Raw genomic sequence first — 24,293 nt, 5'->3', positions numbered from 1 at the left:
GATTCCTTGTATGGTAGTAATTGGACGCAGATAGGTTCTCTATGGTCGGAGCAGCTATCATCAAACGTTATGTATGGCACAATGTAGGAAAAATGAACAGAGAATGGTATATAGTTGCACTGCAAATGATATATACTACGTTAGGCTTAATCATAGTACTAGCTGATCATTGTGCGATGTCAAAATGTACAGCGATTGTAATATAACGATGATGAAATGATATGTATACTGTATTCCCAAACTCAGTACTGTTAAAGAATGTACATTCGTATTAAGTGTAATTAGAGTAGCCTTAATCATATCTTCTTCATGCTAGTAATATATTATTCATATGATATTACATGATATGAACGTCAACTAATTGCAATGATCAAATAAGTATTCACGTACAGTAATATTCTCTGTAATAGATCATAGCATTATATGTATAATCATAACATCTCAGCCATAAATATCATTCCAGATATTATTGAATTACAAAGGAAGCGAGTCAGACAGCCAATCCTTGAGTCTGGAGGTGAGGTCGACCTTGACCTAATAACCAAAGTTTTGATGCCTATTTCTCTTGCAATTCTTCACGCTAATAACATTTCTTACCTGTATTACCTTAATTGTATGCAATGGAAACCCAATTCTATGACTCTGTTACAATGTCGTTACTCAATTTACCCCATGGCTGCCAGGCTGAAACAATTTGTAAAATATGAAGTAGATATGAAATATATATGAAAAGAAATGCAGTAACTGTGAACTTGCCAAAATCTTTTTAGCTACGCCTCAGGTGTAGAGCCTTTTCCATCCATTTCAATCGTTTTGCTGTAGTAAGGTGCTTGCTCAAGCTAGGGAGATCCTGAGATGGTAATGTATGTGTGTGCGTTCGCGAGTGTGTGTGTACGTGTGCGTCAACAGTTCTATAACATTAAACATACAAATGTCAGGAAAGAGATTGAAATCTGGCAGAATGATAATATAGCCGCTGATTCTCTCTCATCATAGATTGCAATCAGGATCTCTGTCATTACTCTGATATTTCAATCGGAGGCTGGTATCATTTTCCTGCGTACATATGGATGCATATTCTTACAGACAGCCGGATGTTTTCATCTTCGATCATGTCACTGAGGATTAATGTATTGATAGGATGGGAGACCATCCTGACACACTTGTTGCACCCTATGCCAACAGAGACTTCGATTACGATCTCCACCGATGCTATCTTATCGCAATATGAAACATATATACAATGTACATTACGGGCCGATACTGGCGGGTATGTGTTCGGGCAGCAGATACTCGTAAGGCACGGCACGATGCACTTCGGTATTTCTCTTTGCCACCTTGGGGATTTCACTGAAGGCTCCCTCAAAGGACACGACAAGTTCTTGTGCAACTATGCCCCTCGCCTGGACAAAGAATAGGAAATGGAGGTAACAACAGTCATCATCATCATGGCTGTTTCTCCGTAGTCGAGGATGTCGGGGAAGTAACAACAATAGACAGATGACATAGACCACAGCCTTCAAATCTTAGAAATTTAAAACAAAACGTGAAAATGTAAATATTTGACGCAAATACTGCCAGTCTCTCGTTTGTGGAACCGCTTAAATTCCAAGTTGCCATTGGTTGGACTGCTAATTGCGATGGACATTTAGGATCAGTCCGTTGATTCGACACTTGATTGTGGACATGGAGTCACATGCAGATATCAAACAACAACAAGCGTTTCCTTAAATTGCTTTTTCGCTAAACCTGTATTTTTCACAGTTAACAGGAACTATTCAGCAGGGACAATTGTTCTTTAGACAGATTTTGTACGAATTATTTTTATCGTTTTTTCTGCTTAAAAGCAATGGAAGTAGTCATAATAAATCTTTATTGCAAGCTCATGCCCGAAGGCTAATTGCAAAAATACATGTATGAAAGTACAATGATGATAATGATACTGAATGGTATACATTAACAAAGTGGATATTAAGTGAAATAGGGGTAATAAACTGCATGTGACTCCATGTCCACAATAAACTGGTTCATGGTATCAATTGAGCATGCGCAGTATGAAATATTTTTGGGAATATTTCAAAGTTGGAGGCGACTAAGACATTATCAAAGCATTTCTGGACATGCATTGAGTTACGCATGGTCTACACAAGGCTTGTTAGTAAGCTATTGGCATTCATCTTTGACCTCTCGCATGCACTTTTTAAACAACGAAGTGGCTTATAACAGTTTAAAATAGTTGTTTACACACGAGAACGGTTTTGAACCTACGTTTCTGTTCCTCTGTTGGATGAGGCGGGATATTTGTTTGAGGGTTCGGCGGAAGTCAGAGATGGCGGCTTGTGTCGGCTCATCGGTGAAGTAGCGCCCGGGGTACTCACCTAGCATCGGCTGGTGGAGGAACACAATGACATAACGCTTAAATGGATTTTTAAACTGTCAGTCAACACAACAAATTGCACACCTCGAAAGTTCATTCGCACATCCGTCGACCTCCGTCAGGAGTGGTGATTCAAGTACTCTGAACACGTGACACCACTCCTGACAAAGGTCGACGAATGTGCGAGTGAAATTTCGAGGTGAGCAATGTGTCGTGTTGAATGACAATTAAAAACTTCAACTTGGACAGGATACTTATCAATAACAATTTTCTAAGTTCATAAAGGATAGGAATGAAAACAAAAAAAGAACATTTATATATATTGTGTAGGATGACATACATATTATCTATAATGGAATATATAACATCACTTGTCAACAACAATATTTGCTATGAGAGGTCAGGGTCTGTATATACGCGTGTATGACTATGTGTAAGGGTCGCCTAAACATTCCCACAGTTTTCTTTTGAAGAAAGCAGTGGAGGTGGCTGTGTGCGTAGCAGTAGGGAGAGTGTTCCAGTTTTTTTGCATGTACGTGTTATTGCACAATGTTGTTAACGTCATTGTACAGCATGCAAGTGCGTCTCTATAAATCATTGTGTCATACAAGTCATAACGAGCCACCCCGAAGTGCAACTTTTGACCATATGATATATGGCAGTACTGCACATTGCAGTGTTTTGTTTACGGTTTGATAGCAGTGCTAGTCACTGATGGAAGCTTACTCTGTCTGGTAAAAGAATACATAACTAAATAAGTAAATAAATTTCCTTGGATGCTGCCATTAGTACTGGTACTTCACGGCATTGCTTCATCACAAGATTCGAAGAGAAATGGTTAACTTAAATGCTTCCGTAGCTAAGACGTCGCCAAAAAGACAGTGACCTTTGAGCAGAGTATCAAATTGTGGTACAACTACCGTTGAGCTGCTCTGTTCAATAGTTTGGGTTCACATCTAATTAAATGCTTCAATTCCACCCACAAGTCTGTTTTATTTCGCCATCCAACGTTTTATTTCCTTTCCAATCTCAAGACAATTGTTCTAGGCTCGGGATGCAAATGAATCATCATCGATCACAGCCAATCAGATCGTCATCTAATCTGTGACGTCACCTCGTGCGCAGTTAGAACATTTTAAGGCCGGACATATTTGTTGGTCGTCTCATACTAACGTTAAATGATTATTCCTAACGTAATAACGTAGCCCCGTCGGGAAATCAGAGTTCTTTTGGACGTCGATCAGATGACCAATTTCCAACAGGGGGCTCCGCAGCTGACATTCCCACGTTCCGTTTTTTTCCTGATTTGTGTCCGTTTACTTGTGACACTATTTGTCATATGTGAACCGTACAATATCATGTAACAAGAAATCAAAGGTCCCATCCATGTCTCTGTGAATTTTTGATCATTCATTATTACCGTGATAGCCTTTGCCTTATTATGCGATAGCCTCCACCAGGCCTTCCTGCACGGGTACGGGGATCGTAGAATTCGACCCCCCAAAAATTGGGAAATTGGCCAGGGGAGCCAGTTCACGATAAGGTCCATGTTTCCCCTCCGCGGCCGACCAAGTCCTTTGGTCGCAACACTCCCCTGGCAAATTATTCTCCCTATAGTAATCAGTAGAGACTAATTATAACAGTCGATGCTCAACAAGTCCCAATCCACGCCAGGTGTCCAAAACCCATTGGCCTACATTATTGGGACAGAACAGCTAGCGCTGTCTATTAGCTATACCACATTACTTTCGGGAAGGGGTACACACCTGTAATGCTACAATGTTGGCAAATACTGCTAAAGGGACGCTATTTTTTGGCCATTCAATAACTACCCACCTTTTAAAACTCATATAAATCCACCAAAATGATATTGAGTCAAGTGCGAATTAGCAGACACAACCGAAAACAATACCTCTTCGGAGGTAAACCGCCTTGTCTACGGTGATTATTCAAACTATGCTATCAAAGTGTGGCGTTTTTCCTTAGCCGCGTTTTTACCTCAAGAGGAATGCAGCAAATAAGCATCATAAAAGCATATCGCTCACATATGGCGCTTTGTCACTGCAATTATCATTCAGGAATGTAATAACCATCATTAGAAAATGCAAGAGTCTCCCGAGGTGCCATCGAATCGATTGATAAGTCGAGAAATAAATGGCTCGCTGTAAAACCCGTCTATATATAGCTTCCTTAATTACACCTCTAGGGTTACCGCCTTATAATTAAACGGCCTTGGGAAATGCTAAGAAATGTCAAGACACGCTAAAGGAAAGCACAGCATCATGAAGGGCGTCATAAAATACGATAAGATGCACCCGTGTACCATTTACATTTCCCAGAACTCCAGGCTAGAACTCAAAGTGGATCCTGGGTGCATTCTTATAATCGTGACCTTTACCCTTTCGCCCGGCAATCACCCCGTAGTGAAAAGGTACTCTCCAAGCAGAGTTTAGACTCCGGCGAGACATCATCAAAACGGTACAACATAGAAAGCCGGTTAAAACAAGAGTTTAGAGACCTCATACCTCCATCTATCTATCTATATCTATCTATCTATATCAATACTGGCCAAAACACACTACGGGGTATCCCGGCCAGGGAGGTGCGCGGTAGTGTGGCCGGTGGTGGTGCCTAAGAACAATAGGTGCAATCAATAAACGGGGACAAAAAGTGAAAAACATTGTGAAGTGTCGGCCACACTAAACAGATCAAGTTATATCAATGGGTTGAGGAGGCCCATGTGCTGGGCCAGCCCCGTCTTGAAGGAATCAAGTGTAGGTGCTGTGACTATGTGTGTTGGGAGTGGCCATGAAATATTATGATTTTGCAAATGACTTGCACATCTGCATAATTTATGCTTGGTTATGCACACCTTTAGATAACTTACACAGGTTAAAATGTTGACAATCCAATCATTTACTACATGTACTTAGATGAATTAGGACACTTTCACATTTATTATGCAAATTAGCGGCTTATTTGCATAATTGGTATCTGGTAATCTTCTACCTGCCACAAATTACCTGTTACATGTATTTGAGTCCTATAATGGAAAATATTGGAAATATAGATTTTCCAAATTTGCATAATTTGCACTTTCTTTGCACTGTATTATGTTCAGGTCAAAAGATACAAAAAATCGAAGTTCTGCTGCAGTACCAAGGTCACACACCAAGGGGCCCAAAATCCACTTTGACCTTGGTCTTCCAAACACCTACCCACATACCAAATATCATTACAATCCATTCAGAGGTTCTAAAGTTATGCTGACCACAAATATCCGGACACACACACAGACAGACAGACAGACAGACAGACAGACACACACACATAGACACACTAAAAACTATACCTCTATTTTCCATGGAGGTAAAAAGCCTAAAAACGTTTAGAAAAAGCGTCTGCTTGGAAAGTATGGAAAAGGGAGGCTTACCCCCTTGTCGGTGACTTTTGACATGGCCGTGGCCAGGGCTATCTGTTTCCTAGCGGTGTCCCTGTCTGGTAGAGTGGAAAGAAGCTGTTGTTTGGTCGCTCTCGTCAGACCCTCTTCCTGTTCGTCGTCAGAGCTAATGGGCAGACCTTCGCGACTTGGCTAAAAAAACATACAAAGCTACAGGTTTACGCCACGGATGAAAGCAGCAAATGTAACGTTATAACGTTGTCTACAGCTAGTACAGTGACATTGCGCACTGCTTGTGTGAAAATCGTCATGTGTACCATATAAATTGTCAACACTACTGCTGCTGACGAAAAATAGTGAATTCTATCTGAAACGTCTGACTTCAAAATCATATTTAGTTGCCTGAGCAACTGCTTTGTGACGAATCGTTTTACCTGGATGTCTAACCTTAATCGACAAACTTTCAAGATAGTTTTTAATTAAAACAAATATTCTTACAATAAATGTGCGAAGTAGACGTTTTACACAAATTCTGGCTGGTAAAGAAAAAAACTAAATGATTATAACAAAAATAAATAACAGACCTCAGCGCTAGCCTCTCTGGTTGGAGGAGGGGCCCTCATGGCGAAAGGGACGTTGGGAATGAAGGTGGCTATGTCACACATCCCGGCAGTCAGTGCGCGGCGCTGTACCGAACAGTTGAACATGATGGCGGTGACCAGATCCACCAGGTCAGTCTGAGTGGTGAGTTGGCTTGGAACTTCTGCAATAAGAAAGAAAAGATCTCACGCATCTGTGAAATATCTAGAGTTTTGGCGAATCTCATAAGGCCATGATTATATGGTTATATGGATATTTGATTATATGGATGACATCCAAGATGTACTGATAGACATCGAAAATTTGGAGGTACGTTCTGTACCTTTAATGAATAGTCACTGTTCGAAGAAAATTGATAGTAACTGTAAACATACGTGACTAGGGCTGGGTACCGGTACAGAAAATTCAGGTCCAGGTCCGGTTCAGGTCCAAAGGATCAGGTCCAGGTCCGGACCTGAACCTGGACCTGATGCAGTATGACTCATACCATGGTCCATTTCACTACAAAGAAATCTGTTTGGTGGAGTATTAGACTTACACTGGCGTTTTAAAATCCTACAATGCTAACTGCACCTGTACGATTGGCTGTAAAACTTGGTAGAAATTTACTATAAACTCTCCTCTACTTCACTCTTGTTATTTTCTTCCACCTGCAAGCACCAAAACATGTGAATGACTGATAAAATAATCTGTTTTTCTAATCGGTCCAACATCCGGTCCACCTAATTTTTTCAGGTCCGGTTTTTCTGGACTGGTCCAATAAGAAAAAACGGTTTTGTACCGGTACGCTGTACCGATACCCAGCCCTATACGTGACTGATGAACCTCTTCAACGACGCCCGAATCAATTTTGAATAGATGGCAACATTTCATTCTTGGCTAACGAACCATGTTTTTTTTATAAAAGAATAATTCACAGTAGATGTTTAGGCAAAGAAACTAGTAGAACAGTTGTGGTTGACATGGGTGTGACGCCAACAAGCGGAAACGAAAACAAGATGGCGCTCACAAGACGTCACATTCTAAGATGGCAGCGCCCATAACCGCAGGTGAAAACAATATAGTTTTCACATTCGCCCGAACTGTACGTAACAGACATGCATATATGGAGATAAAGAGAAATCGAATGTCTAGAGTATATCCACATATAACGTTATCAATGACTTGGTAACACGTCATACTTGAGGGATAGTCTTTCTCCCAGTTGAAACCGTTGTCATGGAGATCTTTGATCCACGCCTGCAACTCCAGGTCTGTGGCAATGTCTTCCTCTGACTCGTAGTACAGCGACACCACGCGGTCGACAAACGCTCTGCAGATAGATTTGGCAAAAATTAAGCAGAAAAATTATTACTCAGCTGTAATGTTCCTATCTTTTTCAGGTCACATGTTTTTGAGTGGTTGGTTATTCGAAGCTGAAGAAGGATATCGATAAAGCAGAGATGGCCAAAAATTCAATTACTTTTTTCTCTCATAAGTAATATCCGTCATTTTCCATATAAATGATACCTGGAAGATTTGGTTACTTAAAGACGTTGATATTTAATCTCCAAGCATCTGAAGGTCGAAAATTGTAACGTTATAACGTTTTATGATTGCTGGGCCTCAGACAGTCTAACAGAAAAGGCCAGATGTTAAAATGCACGCTACGAACGTCCACCTCAACATCTGCTTGGGAATTAGTTGATACATCATCTAGAAATTAGCCGAAACTAGCAGTGTGATGCATTGTTGCAACATATCAAAGTTGAAGACCCCTGTGATATAAATGAAACACGTCTGAATATTTGTCAAGCACTGTCTAGATAAGAACTTTTACAAGTTAGAGGCCGTCACCTTTAGCCTCACGCATACGCAGTTTAAACCGCGAACCGACTTGTTTCTTGCGGTAGAATATTTTTTTTTGTATCACCTGCTGGCGCGCCAGAGTTTCATGGCGTCGTCACGGTATACAAACTCCGGCAGTTTGTCCAGGCCACGGTCGTGTAGCCAGGCCGGGAGGACCAGTTCTCGCCACGTGAATTTTGAGAACGCTCTGGCGATCAGTGTCCGCCGTCCCTTCGGCCCGAGGGAGTAGACGTCATCAATAACAGACCATTCCTGTGCGGCAATGAAAAATACAATAAGGATACTGTGACATGTAGTTTTTGAAGAGACCGCTTGGGTTCCAACTTGGGTTCTTCATAATGTAAAGCCCTTACTATGAAAGTGTACATCACGCATTATAGCAATCTAGCAATCTGTCCATAACGTCATGAGTTGTCATCATAACTTAACTCGGAGATGATAACGGTCATGCATGTACTTCTATAAAAAAATTCAGATTCGTCTTATTTCAAACGCATTCTACTTCCGTAGATGAATATAGATAACGTCTCAAATAATGCATATTGGGTAATTTATGTCCGCTTTTCTCTTATAAATCTCACTCGCTATTTCGTGCGTCAAATTATTGATTGGTTAATTGGCTGATTGATTAATTTATTAATTTATTGATTTATTGATTGATTAGTTAAAAGTAGCCTGGTATCCAGACGTAGTATAGCTGCCGAGTCTCTTCTGTCCTCTGCGCAGAGGACAAAAGAGACTCGGGAGCTATAATACGTATAAAAGGTGAAACAAAAACCTCTAGCATTTCTCTTCTCGCGATGATATTAGCGGCGAAGACGCCCCGCAGATGGGGAGCCAGTAGTTTGAAGACAGGGTTCGCTGACGGAAGCTGTCGATAGGTGGCGACGGCAAACGTCTCGTTCAGTAGATTCGTTTTGAGGAAGAGAGAAACAAACAGATGGACCTGAGAAAAACAGTGCAGAGTTTTGAAAGGGCTCGCAGTGCCTGAGGCTGTGAACGCCAAATTTCTAGATCTTATTTCTAATTGGAAAGCGGAAAAATGTCTGGCATAATGGGTTGCATAAACTTTCATTCCTAAAACAGTGAATCACCTATGTGTTGTCAAACGTTTTTCCTGGAGTTTTTTCCAAATAAGTTCGAGCACAAGTAGACTTTATTTGGTAAAAGTTGATCTCAGAGATCTTGAAGGAAACCTTGACAAGGAATTGGCTGCACACATGTTAAAAATGTAAAATGACGACTAGCAATTCATGCACTCATACCTGCGCATCCGCGTTGCGCAGAAACATCTTGGCGAGCATCCAGTCGCACTGGGGGTCTGCGGGGGTCCAGATGGTTGTGTGGGGGCCTGGTTTCTGGTATAACTAAACAAAAACATACAAACAAACAAACTGATAAATGAGTAAACAAACAAATAGACACGTCTTTCCTCTCCTCTCCTGACATGAAAATGTTATCAATTTATTAGTAAGCCATGTTGGTGTGTTATACATTGTAGACTAATCATGACGTGGTATTTGGAGAACGTAGGTGATTTTCCTTTCACTAAACATTAGTACTTTTGCCTCTGCTGCATGTTTAGAGAGGGCAAGGCCACTGATAGTATCATTGTGTGTTCGCCATCTTGGATCTGGCCAACCCACCAACATGGCGGCTATACGCTGTTTTTTAATTCAATGAAGCACGATGTTAATACATATAGCATCTACCAAACTCAGTCCATAGGTTACAGGTGGCGACGCGATTGGCTGGCATGAAAGGATGAATGTCACACAGAACAAATTTCTTTTTTTAATACCCCACCTGTATGGCCAGTGGAATCATGTCTCCGGCCGGATTTAGATGAAACAGCGCGGTTGGTGCGGCTAGGTGGAAGACGTCTCGGCCGCTGATGTTGCCCCGGAGACCGCCCAGTACACCATAGTCCGCCATGTACACGTGCCCGGCCTGGGAAATGGAGTGGAGACAGAAAATGTTAGAGGACAATGAATGAAAAGTGTCACGTTTTCTCTATGCTCCCATGTCAAGCCTTCCGCTGGCATATGTCAAGCAACGTTAATGCGTATCTACCTCTGACCAGTGCTCCTCGCTGCATTAGCTTTGGCCAACCGTCATCAGCCAATCACGTCGCCGCCTACGGTCAAGAGGCGACGCGATTGGCTGATAACTCTCACTCCAACAGCTGACGTTTCTGATTGGTTGACGGTTGGCCAGCGCCAACTAAGGGAGAAGGTAAGAACGCAGGACGATAAACAAAGGTCGTTGATTAAAGCCCATTCACATGAGAATTAGGCGGAATCAGCCGCGGAATGCCGTCAGAATGGAGATTCTATGCATATTCCTGGGTATTCTTAGTGCATTCTAAAAAAATTTACTGCGTTCCAGATATTTTTTGCCCATTGTTGGGGCCGTCCTGAATGTTTTTGTAATGCTCAAAACTTTCAATGTGCATTTGAAGTTAAGGCATATCGAACGGCAAGTTTACTCTAACTGTAGTATGACCGCATTCTACGGCAATCCAACATTATTTGAAACATTCTTATCTCATTCGATGGAGAACCGAAACAGCAATCCATTTCAAATTTAAATCTAATTCGGTTTCAGAGTGAAGGCCTTAGTAGCACTAGACCTTATTAGTCTCACCTCTATCTCTTTCAATAAGTACGTTCCATCGGGCAGCAGCTGATCGATCTCATCAATCTTCCTCGCAAACGTCTCCGGGAGCTTTCGGCATCGGCGCAGCGTCAGGGGATTGAACCCGCTCAGAAACTGTCTCCCGAACACCACGTCTGACTTCCAGTGCTTGATCAGTCGTTGCCGATCGTAAACATTCTCCGGAACCATCTTCTTGAACTCGACAAAGTTCTCCACCTTGTCTTTCTTCATGAGACAAGGGCTGTTGAGACAGATTTGCGGCAGCGCAAGCTTTTCGGTTATCCCTGACAGTTTCTGTAACATGCTCTCGCTGGGACGAACCTCTGGGGGTAGTTCTTTGACGCTGCCAGCAGCCAACCTTCCGGGAAAACCTGCATCAGAGTGCTGCCACCGGAAGTGTCTCCGACGCTCTTGCAGTTCGAATAAGCGCTGGCCAAGAAGAATGTCCAACCCCGCGTAGCTTGTAGCTAGTAAGGAGGCTGAGAGAAGAATACAATAAAGTGTGAAGTTCTCTAAAACCCTTCTTTGCATTCATTGGGAGTTTCCGATAGTACTATTAAAGTATCTAATACCAGCTCATAAAAGAATGACAACTTGTGCTTACAGCTGTAGGTAGGTTCAAAACCACCGAACCTAATCTCCAAGCAGATCCTAGGGTATACCGGTAGCAGAAGATAGTATCAAAAGCTGGGCCTAGGAGTGTGAATGGGAACCGTCTGACTCCCTTTTTAAATAGCCGGCTACCTTTGGTCAGCTTTGATACTATCTTATGGCTATGGTAGGATCTGCTTGGAGAGTACACTGGACCACCTGAATACAGATACCCACTGGAAATAGCTGATATATTAGATGTACATATACCTTTCCCCCTCCGCACCATGACCATGTCGTTAACCCATCTGTGCGCCGGGAACTCCCTGGACCTTCCCCGCCGGACCTCCTCCACCACGATGCTCTCCATGTACCACGCCTGCCCGCCCTCGTTATAGATGGTCACCATCAGCACCTCACCCACATCTATGGCAGTCATGGAGAACACCTGGGAGTTTCCCGTCTTGTAGCCCTAGAGGTATAAAAGTTAAGATAAAGGTAAACAATCAAAGGCGAGAGAAAGTTACTCGCATAGCCTTATTTGATGATGCCGTAAGGGCATCTGGTTGTTATCCACTGTGTCTAGCACACGGTATAGGAAGGCGGAGCCCATCTCTCTCCTTCCACCGCCTTTTACCTCCCCAACCAAAGCCAGCCTATTTTACACCTGGGTGTATTTTATATCTGGTGACAGTCAAAAGGCATATGGTACTCATAGATGAAGGGCCTGTGTTTACAACTAAAATTGTTATTTGCTTCATGATTATTCCTTTGAAGGTCAGGACTGTCGCTAAAGATGGTGCATAATCTCCAAAAGGAAGCCGAAATGAACTGTGGCGTGTATTGTGATATATTTTCTAATCGAATATCGTATCACGAGTTTGAAAGGGAATTCGAACGCAACCTCTGAAAAACTTGTGGGCTCCGTGCGTCTATGAGGTCCGGTCAAGACTACTTTCAGGTGCCTCTTCAGTCCCAGCATGCCCTGCTTCGACCCCAGGCGCATCTCCACGCTGTAGGGTTGAGTCTCGTACTCTATCGGACCTCGGAGAGGACGCTGTCCTTTCAGCCTGGAACACAATACGATCACTTCCGTGAATAGTATTCCGTGCTCATTTTCTTGCCAGTTCCACCCACTTAGTTATGTAATTATTGTTATAATAATTTGATGTTTTTTTTATTTACGCTATCCCAGTATAGTTGTAGTCACATTACTGTACAATCTTTCAATTTGTGTTACATAATTTTTATGACCTCTGACCCCTCTTCATTATCTTTTAGGTCACTGCTTTGATTTAATTCAGATCTCCGTGTTTCTTTATGTTATACTTGATTCACACTTAGTTAGCAATCGTACGACGACCACACGACCTTTGTAACCGCGCCCTAAGTTGTAAACAGACCATGCCACATTAGAACCATTAAACTCCTTATCGAAGACGACGTACTTTGCGAGTCTAGCTGCATGTGCCGCCGGGTAAACTTTGGCCCGGATGTAGTTGATGCTGTTGTAGTCGAACACGGACTCGGGTTCGATCAGACTCAAACATGACGGCAGGTTGGCGACGTGGAAGCTGGTCCTGGCCGTGACGTTGTCGGTCAGGAGGGTGGTAATGATGACGTCAGCAACGTCATACCACGGATGGTCCAAGGGTGCCCAACACCTGTAAAGGAGTCAAACTTTTAAGTTCAACAATTGTAACGGTTACAAACCATAATGCATTATTAAGCAGCTCTTTACAGTGAAGCAATATCTACGCTGTTCTTTATGTAAAAGCATGACAAACCGAAAGCAATGAAGACAGTCAACATTAAACGTTTGTGTCTATGATGCAATCTCCCTTTCGTGAACGCTACATATGTCTTTATTTGCCTAAATTTGAAAGTAATTGTAGAACTTTTGTGGTTGTTCCACTTCTGTACATCTAACAAAAACTATAGAAATGTGTTCTTCCCAACTAGCTATCCTTATGACTTGTTGTTGGTTGAACCTTCATCAAGAAGTAAAATCATTGAAAGGGTCCTATATTTCAGTAAAGCAAATAAGTATTTTTTCGTTGTAGTAAAAAACACGACTTGTTGAAGCCAATGTCATACCGTCACTTTTATTTCCAAACGTATCTGAAATTGCTGTAATGTGACTTATTAAAAATTGCGTACCTGCGTATGTGCTTACCTGTGTGGGTTGCAGGTGCTAGCTGTGTCGGATGCCTTCTTGGTGTGCAGCTGCAGCTGCAGACGGTATTGGATGGAAGATTTCACCAGTCGTTCTACATATTCAAGTCGGAGATAGTTCTGGGGACGTTCTTCCTCTGGCAGCCGTGTCGTGTTCCTAGTCAGATACGTGCCAAAATAATAGTCGTTATTCATGTATGAAGCGGTTTATGACAACATACGTTCATGTTCCAAGTAGTTTTATTACAGCATTTTCGCCTACCCAGCATGCTCTCGGACAAGAGTTCGAAAACAAAATGGCTGCGCACACAGGAACTTTATTCACAGTCACTAGGGGTAGCAGTATGTGGTTTTGCAAGGAGCTTTCATGGGTATTGTCATACTGCTCCATTTTTACGTATTCGGCCATAAGACCATAGACTCCTAGCCCTGGAGCATAGGCAGGTCTACTAACTGCCCGATAACATCCATCGTACGATCGCCGTGCATATTTAGTACAAAATCTAAAAGTCTTGTTAGAGAAAAGGCTGTCATAGATCCTTATGGTTGGGTCTGTCGTAGTCTGCTGGAAAAACATATGACATCAAAATCGTACGACGACTTGTGACGAATGTGTTCGCACTGTAACCGACCTTTGGCGTATCGCACCAGCTAAAGTTGGATTCACACGTGAGTGTATATTCAAGTACGTGTGAGGTCCTTATGGAAGTCTTAGTTTTCACCAGGCTCCACAGGTCGTTGGAAAAATAGTACAAATTGTACGAATATAGGTACATACCATGCTAGAGGAGTTAGCTGTCCGAGGAGTGTGGTTTGCGACTCCTTTGGCATGTTATCTGTCTATATTTGTCTAATTTTTCAGCGACCTGTGGAGCCTGGTAGTAGGTAGAGGCTACGAATTTAAACGGACCTCTTGCGGACTTGAATCTATACGCACGTGTACGGAACCCATCTTAAAGTACTAGTACTCACCATGCTTGTCTCTGTTCGTCCAGACTCAACAGTCCGGACTCCGGTTCACTGTTAGTCGGGATCATCCTGAACTTGGCGTAGCGCGGCACGTTGTCCTTCGCCTTGAAGGTGAAGCAGGTCTGGGAGCTGTAGACCAGCTGGAAGTAGGAGTCGGGCGCCCTGCGTAGACCGTCCACCAGGGTATAGTAACTGGTAATAGAGATTGGATGTATATAAACCGGCAGGTAAACAAACTTTCAAATCTCTAAGCAAATGTTACACAGTCAGAAGTTTTAGTTTTCTGTCTGCCTCTGTCGTTTTGTATGTCCGTTACGTTTAAAGTAGCATGTTGCTCTCTCTGTGTAGGGTAAGACATTTGAATAAAAACAGAGCATTACATAGACGTGCTAACCGTTGTATGTCTATATTATGGTCTGCTTTAGTTACATCGAAACATAATTCTCTATTACATCATTCTAGACACATCGAAAATATAGACTCTGTACATGCGTAGACACCTCTCTTATCTAAACTAACATTATCTCTTCGATAGATACAGCCTTACTTCATTGGAGCTTTCCAGCACCATTCCTGCAGCTTTTCCGGCCCGCCCTTCATCGCTGTTACGTACTCTTCGTAAGAAGGTAGGTTCCAAAATGGCGCCATCGTGCCTAGAATAAAAAACGTCAAATGCAAACTGTCCATATATTTGAATTTGATATCTGGTAGTTATACAGTCATGTTTTATTATCAAAAGACTGTGGTAAGTTTTGAACAGTATGTATTTCAATTATGTTCAAAGAGAGGAACAAGGGTGCTGTGGCCCCATGTCCTGACCATTTGCCCCTTACCCTGGAGGACAGATCCTCTGGCAAGCATAAGCAGGCTAGGATACTGTTGGGTCACATGTGACCATTTGTCGTTGCAATTGTTTTGAGGATAGGCGAAAATCAATGCGCGCGCGAATGTCATTTAAAAGATTTAGTCAGTGTGAGCTAACCTGTATCCATGACCAGCTCAAAACAGCTGTCCCCGTCCGTATCGCCAAACTTGATGGCGGCGCCCCGGATGTCGGCCGCGGCGTCGTCGGCGCTCCAGCAGTTGGAGTGCCGCAAGCGGACGGGAAACACGGTGCGGGGACGGAAGAAGTCGGTCTCGGGAAACTTCACGTTGTCGACCACTACAGCGAACCCCGAGGCACCGATACCCGGAGCGTGGAAGGCCCGCCTGGCGGCGGTCGCGGTCCCTGCAACGGCGGAGAGCTTCAGCTTCTGAAGCTTGGTCTGCAGTGCCGCCTTATCCGGCTGCTTTAGTAGTGGCTTTACTGGGACTAAGGTCTGAAAAGACTAAGAGAAGAATGGTAATCATAATCTCAATTGGAAAAGTATGTAGTTAGCAAACTAGCACACAAACACACAGATTCATTTTACATTTTATGCTGCTAAGGACACGGAGCCCAAAACTGGTTTTTAAGCTAATCAAAACTAAAAATCCTAATAATCTACTAGTATATGTAGGATACAATACAATCATCACCATCATCGGTCGACGTGCTTACAAACGACAGGGTTATACCGCCCCTTACGGGGTGACATACCCTTTCGCTGGCTAATTACAAGACGGGGATGCGACAGGTCTCCCGTCCGGGTGAATGATGTTAATCACCGTATGGCTGATAAGAGACAGAGGTTCGCCAGGCCTCCATCCGGGTGATTTGTAGTGAATCACCAACTCTCGACAGAAGGATTTGCACCAACGCACACCGCACCATCGCACGTGTGGGGGTTCTTTAACGTGCCTGGGGTATGGCTCTCCCCAGACACGGGACCTCACAATACAATACCATAAAAGGCAATACAATACAATACAATACAATATACATAATACAGTGTAATAGTATAAAGGGAGACACAAACAACGTCATTTACTATCACTCCTGGTTAAGATTCTGTGTCTTGGACGTTTAGCTTTCCGACCAAAAGACGTGGTACTCACTGACTTGACGTTCTCAGCAGGCGCCCGTTCCTTCTCCGCAAAGCTGTCACTTTTCTGTCAGATGTAGAAGGGATAACAAATCAATGAAAGTTGGAAGCAGTCCAAAATCGTCCCAATCCATAAGAAAGGAGACAAAACAAATCCTGGCAACTATCGCCCTGTATCACTCTTATCTGGGGTATCCAAAATACTTGAAAGAGCTGTCCACAATCAACTATATCAGTATCTGACCCAAAATAGACTCTTAACACAGTACCAGTCTGGGTTCAGAAAGAAACACTCTTGTGAGACAGCGCTTCACTCGGTGATTGAGGAGTGGGTAAGCTCTATTGACAAGAGGGAATTAACCGGAGTGGTATTTTGTGACCTGTCTCGAGCTTTCGATACCCTTGACCACAACATAATGGTACGTAAACTCCAACAATACGGTGCAGATGACATGGCTTGCAAATGGTTCCAGTCATACTTGACTGGGAGGATACAACATACATGCATTAACTCAGTTCTATCCTCAGCTATCAATGTCACCTGCGGAGTCCCTCAAGGGTCAATATTAGGCCCACTTCTGTTTATCATATATGTGAATGACTTACCAAATTGCATGCAACTCTGTAAGATTGCACTGTATGCCGACGATACGATAATTTACTTCGCGGCACGCAATGTACAGGCAATTGAGCAGGCCATCCAGAGCGACTCAGCCAGACTTTCCCAGTGGTTTGCGGCTAACAAATTGTCGTTAAACCCCACGAAATGTAAAACGATGTTAGTGGGTTCGTCAAGAGCAAACGACATTAACACTGAATTAGATATTACTTTAGCTGGCACTACTCTTGACCAAGTTGATAAATTCAAGTATCTTGGAGTCATTATTGACAACATGTTAAAGTGGCATGATCACTGTGATCATCTTAACAAGAAGCTAGCTCAAATAATCGGAATAATGAAGTACCTTAAACACTACCTGGATAGAGAGGCGCTGCTCACAATTTACAAAGCCCTATTTCTCCCACACATACAGTATTGCAGCACTGTCTGGGATCAAGGGGGCAAAGGAAGTCTGGATAAACTACAGAAACTCCAAACTAGAGCTGGTCGCGTGATCATGGGGTACGATCGCCATACTTCTACATCAAACGTCTTACGTAGTCTTGGATGGGTCCAAATAGTTGATGTACATAAAAGAAGTAAGGCAACGCTCGTTTTCAAGGCACTTAACGGCATGACCCCTCCCCATCTTACTGCATTGTTCTCCCAACTCTCAGAAATACACACACATAATACCCGTCTTAGATCACAAGGTGGACTCCTGCTGCCTAAAGCTAAATCTGAATATAGAAAGAAAGCCTTTTCATACTCAGGGGCGGTGCTCTGGAATTCCCTGTCGTCCCAATTAAGATCTGCGAGGACACTGTCACAGTTTAAACGATTGTATGACCAGGACTAAAGGATTCTGATTGTATATATTTTAACTTTAGTTCCTGTCATATCACAGTGGATCCTTTTGTTTGATTTCTGTATTATGTTTTGATGCTAAGACTGACATTTATGTTCTCTTCTGACTGTTATTTTTCATTTGCAAATCGACTTTGAAACAAACACTGCCCGACCAGCGACACATTGATATGCAAATTCCACTTTTCGTTACTTTGATTTTAAGTTGATCCACTGCCTGAATGTGTTATTATTGTTATTATTACTACCATCATTATATTAAGTTATCCTGAGTTATTTGTATTGTAAATAGTTGACACCTGACGTTTAGTTATTTAAGTTTGACCTTTGATTTAAATTTTGATTCAGTTGTTGTGATTTTGTGTTATTTTATGTTGGGGTCTCCCGGCCCCCCAGGAGGTATTGAAAAACGCCAATAGGCGATGTATTTTCCTGGATAAATAAATAAACTGAAACTGAAACTGAATGACAATGTTCAATGACAAAGAACCTCCGCGGTTTCGAGTACGTAGGTACAGCGACAGGAATTATGGGTAACACATGAAAGGTGAAGGCCCCTGACACATAAATAAGTCTCGTCTGGACAAATTGGGACAATGTTGGAAGACAGAAACTGTTTACAAGCATTTAGGGGCCTTCACTTTTGACATATTATCCACAATTCCAAGATGGGTACTCAGCACCGTGAAAGTGCTTATTTTAGATATGATAAGATTAGTAAAGATTAATGGGAATATGTGCAGATGTTTTATCAGTTTAAATCGATAAAAGGAGAAGGGTCGTGATGCTAAACATTATAATACCTTGACTGACTCTTTTCTCCTCTTAAGAAACTCCTCGTGTCCAATATACTCTTGTAGGATTCTCCAGGATTCGTTTTTCCCTAAAAGAAGTGAAAGATATACTCAATCCTAGTAAGGCAGAAAGTACAGGCATTTTCATATTGTTTGAATTTAAACCTTTGCGATGCCTACACACATTATAACGTAAAGAAGATTGTCTATTAATCGTCATTTTACGTGCAGCAGATCAGCCAAGATAGTGTTCCTCCCCTTTGGTCACAACATTTGATATTCTAAGAATTCTTCCAATTGCTTAAAAAAAGACCTGACGTGAGTTATTTCTATCGCTGTATTTTAAGGGGATCTCCCCAACACTGTTGTGAGTGTACATTTCCTGGAATATGTCACGTTCGGTAGGAAAACAGTAAGACGGTACCGGGTACATAGACCCAATTTCCCCTTTAAAATACCGTAATATTGACCTGTGTATTAGTACACGTGAATACGAATTGTTTGATCTCTGCGAGGGAACAAACAATATGTACCCTCGTGCAGTTCCTTTACTTTAGAACAGAAGTTGTTCAAAGTTTTGAAAAAAACTTCATTGATAGGAAAACAGCACTTAAAAAAAGAAGAAGAAGCACTAAAGCACTGCTGCGGGTAATTCATGATTCATAAAGAACCTCCTGATGAGGAAGTGTATTATGTAAGCTCTCTATAGCAAATTTGCATCTCCTGATGAATACCTAAAGTCAAATATTGGTTCCGCTCTCCAGGTGTATAAGAACACGACCGTTCAGAGAAGTTATTCAGATCCTCTTGCTGTCAAACTTCCCGCTACTATACAGGACAGACTCTAAAAGATGGCAACAGGTTTTCTGAGATTACTGGTTGTAACATGCTGCTTGCAACTGTGCTTATGCGTCTCTACTGAAAGTCCAACCTTTAACGTTACCGTACCAGAAAACGTCGCCGTCGGAGAGACCATTTTTAGCCTACCAGGGACCCTGACTGGAGAAAGAGCGGAACTTCCGTGTGCAAAAGTGGAGGGAGATCCGCACGGCCGCTTTCATGTGACAAAGAACTGTGACATTGTGGTCTCCAACCCACTGGACCGGTCAGCACAATCGACATATCAGCTGAAAATTCATCGGAACACGAGCATTAACGTAGAGTTGAGTGACGTTGAGGGCTATCCTCCTGTGTATAACGAGACGTGTGAAACTCCGGTCAAGCCTATCGGTGGGCCGGGAGATTTATTATTCCGATTACAAGTGGGTGGAGAAGTATTGACAACAAGTGGAGACATTGTAATTGGTAGTCGGACATATAGTAACACCTCTGACCTCTGGAAAGTTAGAACTCCTGTCGAATGGCAGGTGCAAACAGACAACAGCGATTGTAGCGTCCGTGTGATTTCGTTTGACACCCGCCCTGATTTCCAGACAACACTGCAAGCCATGATGGTCAAGGGCATATACCAGTTGACATGCACTTCTGATTCCAAACTACCTAGCATTTTTATGGATTTATATCATCTTAAGTGGTGGGAAGACACCCCGGCACTTGATCCCTTGAGAAAGGATGTTCCTGAATCTTTCGTTGATCGCAGAGATCTCAACATCGTAGTAATGTGGTCCTTGTCATTTCCTACAACAAAAACAGGATCGTATACTTGCCACGTGCCACCGGACATAGAAGTTACGATTCAAAAGTATGGCATCACAATACCAGCAACGTTTGAATATTTGGACATAGACATAAATCCAGTGGGTTGCCCAGTTGGAAAATACGGTTTACGTTGTCATAAAAACTGTATCTGTAAGAACGGTGCCCGCTGCCACGGGTTTAACGGTGCCTGCAAATGTCCGCCCGGCTGGAGAGGCGTCGCCTGTGACATTCCCAAACAGGACGTCTCAATCACGACGACACCTAGCGATCCTCGACATATCTACATTTCTTCAGATGTCACATTTCATTGCAAGGCACACCACGTTGATGTTGAATACACGTCGTTTATATATCCAAATGCAACAAAGAACGTCAGCTTTGGTGCTGATGAGATTGATTTTTTGGTTCCGAACATAAACTCATCAAATAACGGACCCTACACCTGCCAGGTCCGAGACACCCAGGGAAACACATTCAACACCACGTTTGTGCTCAATGTTACCAACTGTGCTCCAAAAAGAAAAGGTGATCGATGTGATGAAGTGTGTGGTTGCCTACAAGGTGCCAGCTGTGACCGCTGGACTGGTTGTGTCTGTCCGCCGGGATGGACAGGAACCAGGTGTCAGACAAAATGTCCCCATGGCATGTACGGTAAAGACTGTGCAAGGAACTGTGGCTGTCAAAATGGCGCGAGCTGTAACCATGGCAACGGCAAGTGCGAATGCACTGCCGGGTGGTACGGAAGGAATTGTAGCAAACCATGTCAACACGGTCGGTTCGGTTTGCTATGTCAGCAGATTCGGAGCACACGAAGCACACCGGAGACAAGCACAGATGAACCGCTGCTCGAAAGTCTGGTCCCGATGGGCTCTTTAGTTTTACTTGCTGCCATAGTGATGACCATACTCTACAAAACGGGCATCATGGCTTGCTCGGTGACAGACACAGGCGAAGAGGACAAGATACTTTTCGAGCTGAGGAGAATGGAGCAGGATCTAGCACAGAGTCTACAGCCGGGCTGGCTGGGACGTTGGGAGAAGAAGATCCGCCATCTTACTCTTGGTCCACTGATAGGAGAAGGGATGTTTGGGCAAGTCAGAAAGGCACAACTGCGCACACCTAAGGGAAAGCTCGCCGTTGCAGCCAAGACAGTTCGCGTCGAGGACTCGCAGTCCTATCGAGACTTTTACAGAGAAGCAGCCATTTTGGTAGCTGTGCACCAACAACGAGATGGCGATTATGGTGAATCCAACATTGTTCGACTTGTGGGACTCATCACCAAGTCTAAAGAGAAGTACATTCTTCTGGAATATGCCTCCAAAGGCGATCTCTTGGGTTTCCTACGACAATTTGGGAACATCAATGAGGAAGGACTACTTCGACACCTTCTTGGATACGCAGTCCACATAGCGCGAGCTCTACAAGAGCTGGAACGCTTGAGAATCACCCATCGTGACGTGGCCGCTCGCAACGTCCTCATCACTGCCGATGACGTGGCCAAGCTGGCTGACTTTGGACTAGCCAGAGATGTCTACGCCACTACTCAGTATGTCCGATGCAACCGTATAGGTGTTGATGAACTCCTTCCGCTGAAGTGGATGGCACTGGAGTCCATCGAGACCGGCGAGTACACCTGTCAGAGCGACGTCTGGTCCTTCGGCGTGCTGCTGTGGGAGATCGCCACGCTGGGGAAAGATCCCTGCTACGATGGCAAAATTCAGCTGAGCTTTCTTCAAATGATAGGGATTCTGAGGCAAGGAAGACGGATGGAGAGGCCGCCGGGATGTCCAGAGGACTTGTACCGACTGATGAGGTGGTGTTGGCGCGATCTTCCAGATACCAGACCGGCTCCAGAAGAGATAGAAGAGAGGCTGCTTCAACTGAGACATGCACTGCTTCCACATGAAGTCATTGAAATGGAGACTGCTTTTTAACGTTCATGTAAAGTAAGTCTCAAACATGCTTTAGAGGACATAACGTAGAACTGAATTATTTTTTCCTGTTGTGCTGTACAATTTTAGTTTGTAGCCTGGCATAAGGATCAGGTTTTGTGTAGTAGGTTGCTTTGCCTTAATATCATAAACAGTAGCAAGCAAGTAGAAAAATACATTGACCGAGTTCTATAATTTATCAATTTTATTTCCTTACCATCTGTACTAATTCATACTAGCTTTAAAATAACCTTACGTATCAACATGCGTCTTGCATTGATACCAAACTTTGCAAAGCTGTCATTTAAAGACACTACAAGAAGAGACAATAATACATTAACGATAGTGATAATTATATCATGGCCAAAGTATGGAAACTGTCAAGTTATTGATACCTTAAGGGTAAGTCTATTATATCAGTACTTAGCAGAGCATGTATCAATAAAACGTGACATATATTTATTGATACTCACATGATGAACCTCTCTTCTCAGCTTCTACCTCGGTTGTCATGGCTGACTGTGGAGCTGACTTTAATCTGCCAAAATTCACAAGTAAAGGACACAATTAGATAAAATGGTCTTGATGTTGTCAACATTAACGCCTATGTGAACTTTTAAAGAACTGTCTGTATTCTTAGCGCAGTGTACTGTGCATTTATTACATGGTGCTACATTCTATGTATCTTATGTATCTGTATAGCCGGTGAAAACATTCTTCGGCGTAACACACCAGCTTCGAAGGTAGGCGGCACGGCAGCAGCTGGCTAGGCTACACTGAACGACCTGTCACACCTAACCTTTGCAAATCTAGCTGCAAGCGTTGTTTAAAGCAAGGCTATCTAGTGACGATGCCTCTGTACTTTGTAGCAACGTGTTCCACGATTAAGTCCTAGGGAAAATTGATTTTTATGAAGACCTCAATCGTGAATTGATAATGGTATTCAACCACAGCTACGTACACTGCTTACTCCAGGTTTACAAGGAGAGTGGCATATTTGAACCTCATGTTAGCCTTGAAATACGTACGTAGCCCTGAAAATTGAAATCAGACATCTTGTTTTGCTTTTAACCGAGTCTTAAGTTTTGCGTGTGGCTGTAGCCGTCCTTCAGGTGTAAACAAATCTACCATGCATTATTTATACAATCGATTAAACTTACACTTACACAAAATAAGTGATCAAATACGTGATCTTACCGTGTCGCACAACGAAGTGTTAGACTACTAGAAACACCAGATTGTAATTATGCCTTTAGGGTCTTACATTCAAGTCAATGCCCCTTCATAACATACTGTGAAAGGGGAAATATTCGCTGGGATTTAATTTCGCGCTACGAGGAATATGTAGTGTTCGCGGTGGTTTCAAATTCACGGTGGGAACAAGAGTGTCAGGAAATTTCGCGGTGGATATAAGTTTGCAGTGAAGAGCTGAACGCGAAAACCACGAACATAAAACCACCGCGAATATTTCCTATTCTAGAGTATGTGACTCTCTAGGTCCACTGGAATACGCACAACTAACCTACCCCTGTCCTAAAACGTGTAGAGAAGATTGGGAAACACCAAAGTTTCATCTTAGCTGGTAAAAGGTGTTACTTCTTAACACGACTCTAAAGATCAATTCTACACTTCCATGCAAATATTCAATAATCCCCTTAAGTCTCGTGTATATGTTATATAAGTCAAAGGGCATACCTGTGTCTTCAAATATCCAGGGCTTTAACCGTGGTTGACATCATCTTGAAGTGTTCATTATGGCCCAGATAGCCAGGTCAACTGAAACGGACAACGGCCCTTTAATCAAACCTAGTAATAACATAGGCTAGGTAGAGAGACAAGCAGTTTTCATCGTCACAACG

The 24,293-nt window shown here is 42.9% G+C and overlaps 1 protein-coding gene across 1 annotated transcript; it reads right to left on the bottom strand.

Annotated features, from left to right (window-relative positions):
- Positions 1-970: 970 nt before the first annotated feature.
- Positions 971-24,292, bottom strand: LOC118427757 (allene oxide synthase-lipoxygenase protein-like). The gene is made up of 21 exons (XM_035837681.1): positions 24,130-24,292; positions 22,908-22,972; positions 18,854-18,933; positions 16,596-16,649; positions 15,601-15,946; positions 15,166-15,271; positions 14,622-14,810; positions 13,651-13,806; positions 12,923-13,138; positions 12,379-12,544; positions 11,745-11,946; positions 10,872-11,362; positions 10,032-10,175; positions 9,491-9,592; positions 9,004-9,171; positions 8,290-8,477; positions 7,559-7,689; positions 6,362-6,540; positions 5,811-5,969; positions 2,269-2,388; positions 971-1,403 (listed from the first exon to the last, which is right to left on the bottom strand). The coding sequence occupies exons 2-21, from the start codon at positions 22,945-22,947 to the stop codon at positions 1,251-1,253; spliced, it is 3,390 nt and encodes a 1,129-aa protein (XP_035693574.1). The 5' UTR covers positions 22,948-22,972; positions 24,130-24,292; the 3' UTR covers positions 971-1,250.
- Position 24,293: the final 1 nt, after the last annotated feature.

Source organism: Branchiostoma floridae, chromosome 12, assembly GCF_000003815.2.
Source record: "Branchiostoma floridae strain S238N-H82 chromosome 12, Bfl_VNyyK, whole genome shotgun sequence".
NCBI lineage: Eukaryota > Metazoa > Chordata > Leptocardii > Amphioxiformes > Branchiostomatidae > Branchiostoma > Branchiostoma floridae.
Note: the sequence above shows the minus strand (reverse complement) of the source record. Positions and strands in the feature narration are given on the sequence as shown.

Excerpts from the sequence above, each read along its gene's own strand:
- LOC118427757 (XM_035837681.1), bottom strand. The coding sequence starts at position 22,947 with ATGACAACCGAGGTAGAAGCTGAGAAGAGAGGTTCATCAT. Across the intron at positions 15,947-16,595 it reads CTGCTGAGAACGTCAAGTCA|TCTTTTCAGACCTTAGTCCC; the intron begins GTGAGTACCACG and ends TTCTTCTCTTAG. Across the intron at positions 14,811-15,165 it reads TGCTGGAAAGCTCCAATGAA|TTACTATACCCTGGTGGACG; the intron begins GTAAGGCTGTAT and ends CTCTATTACCAG.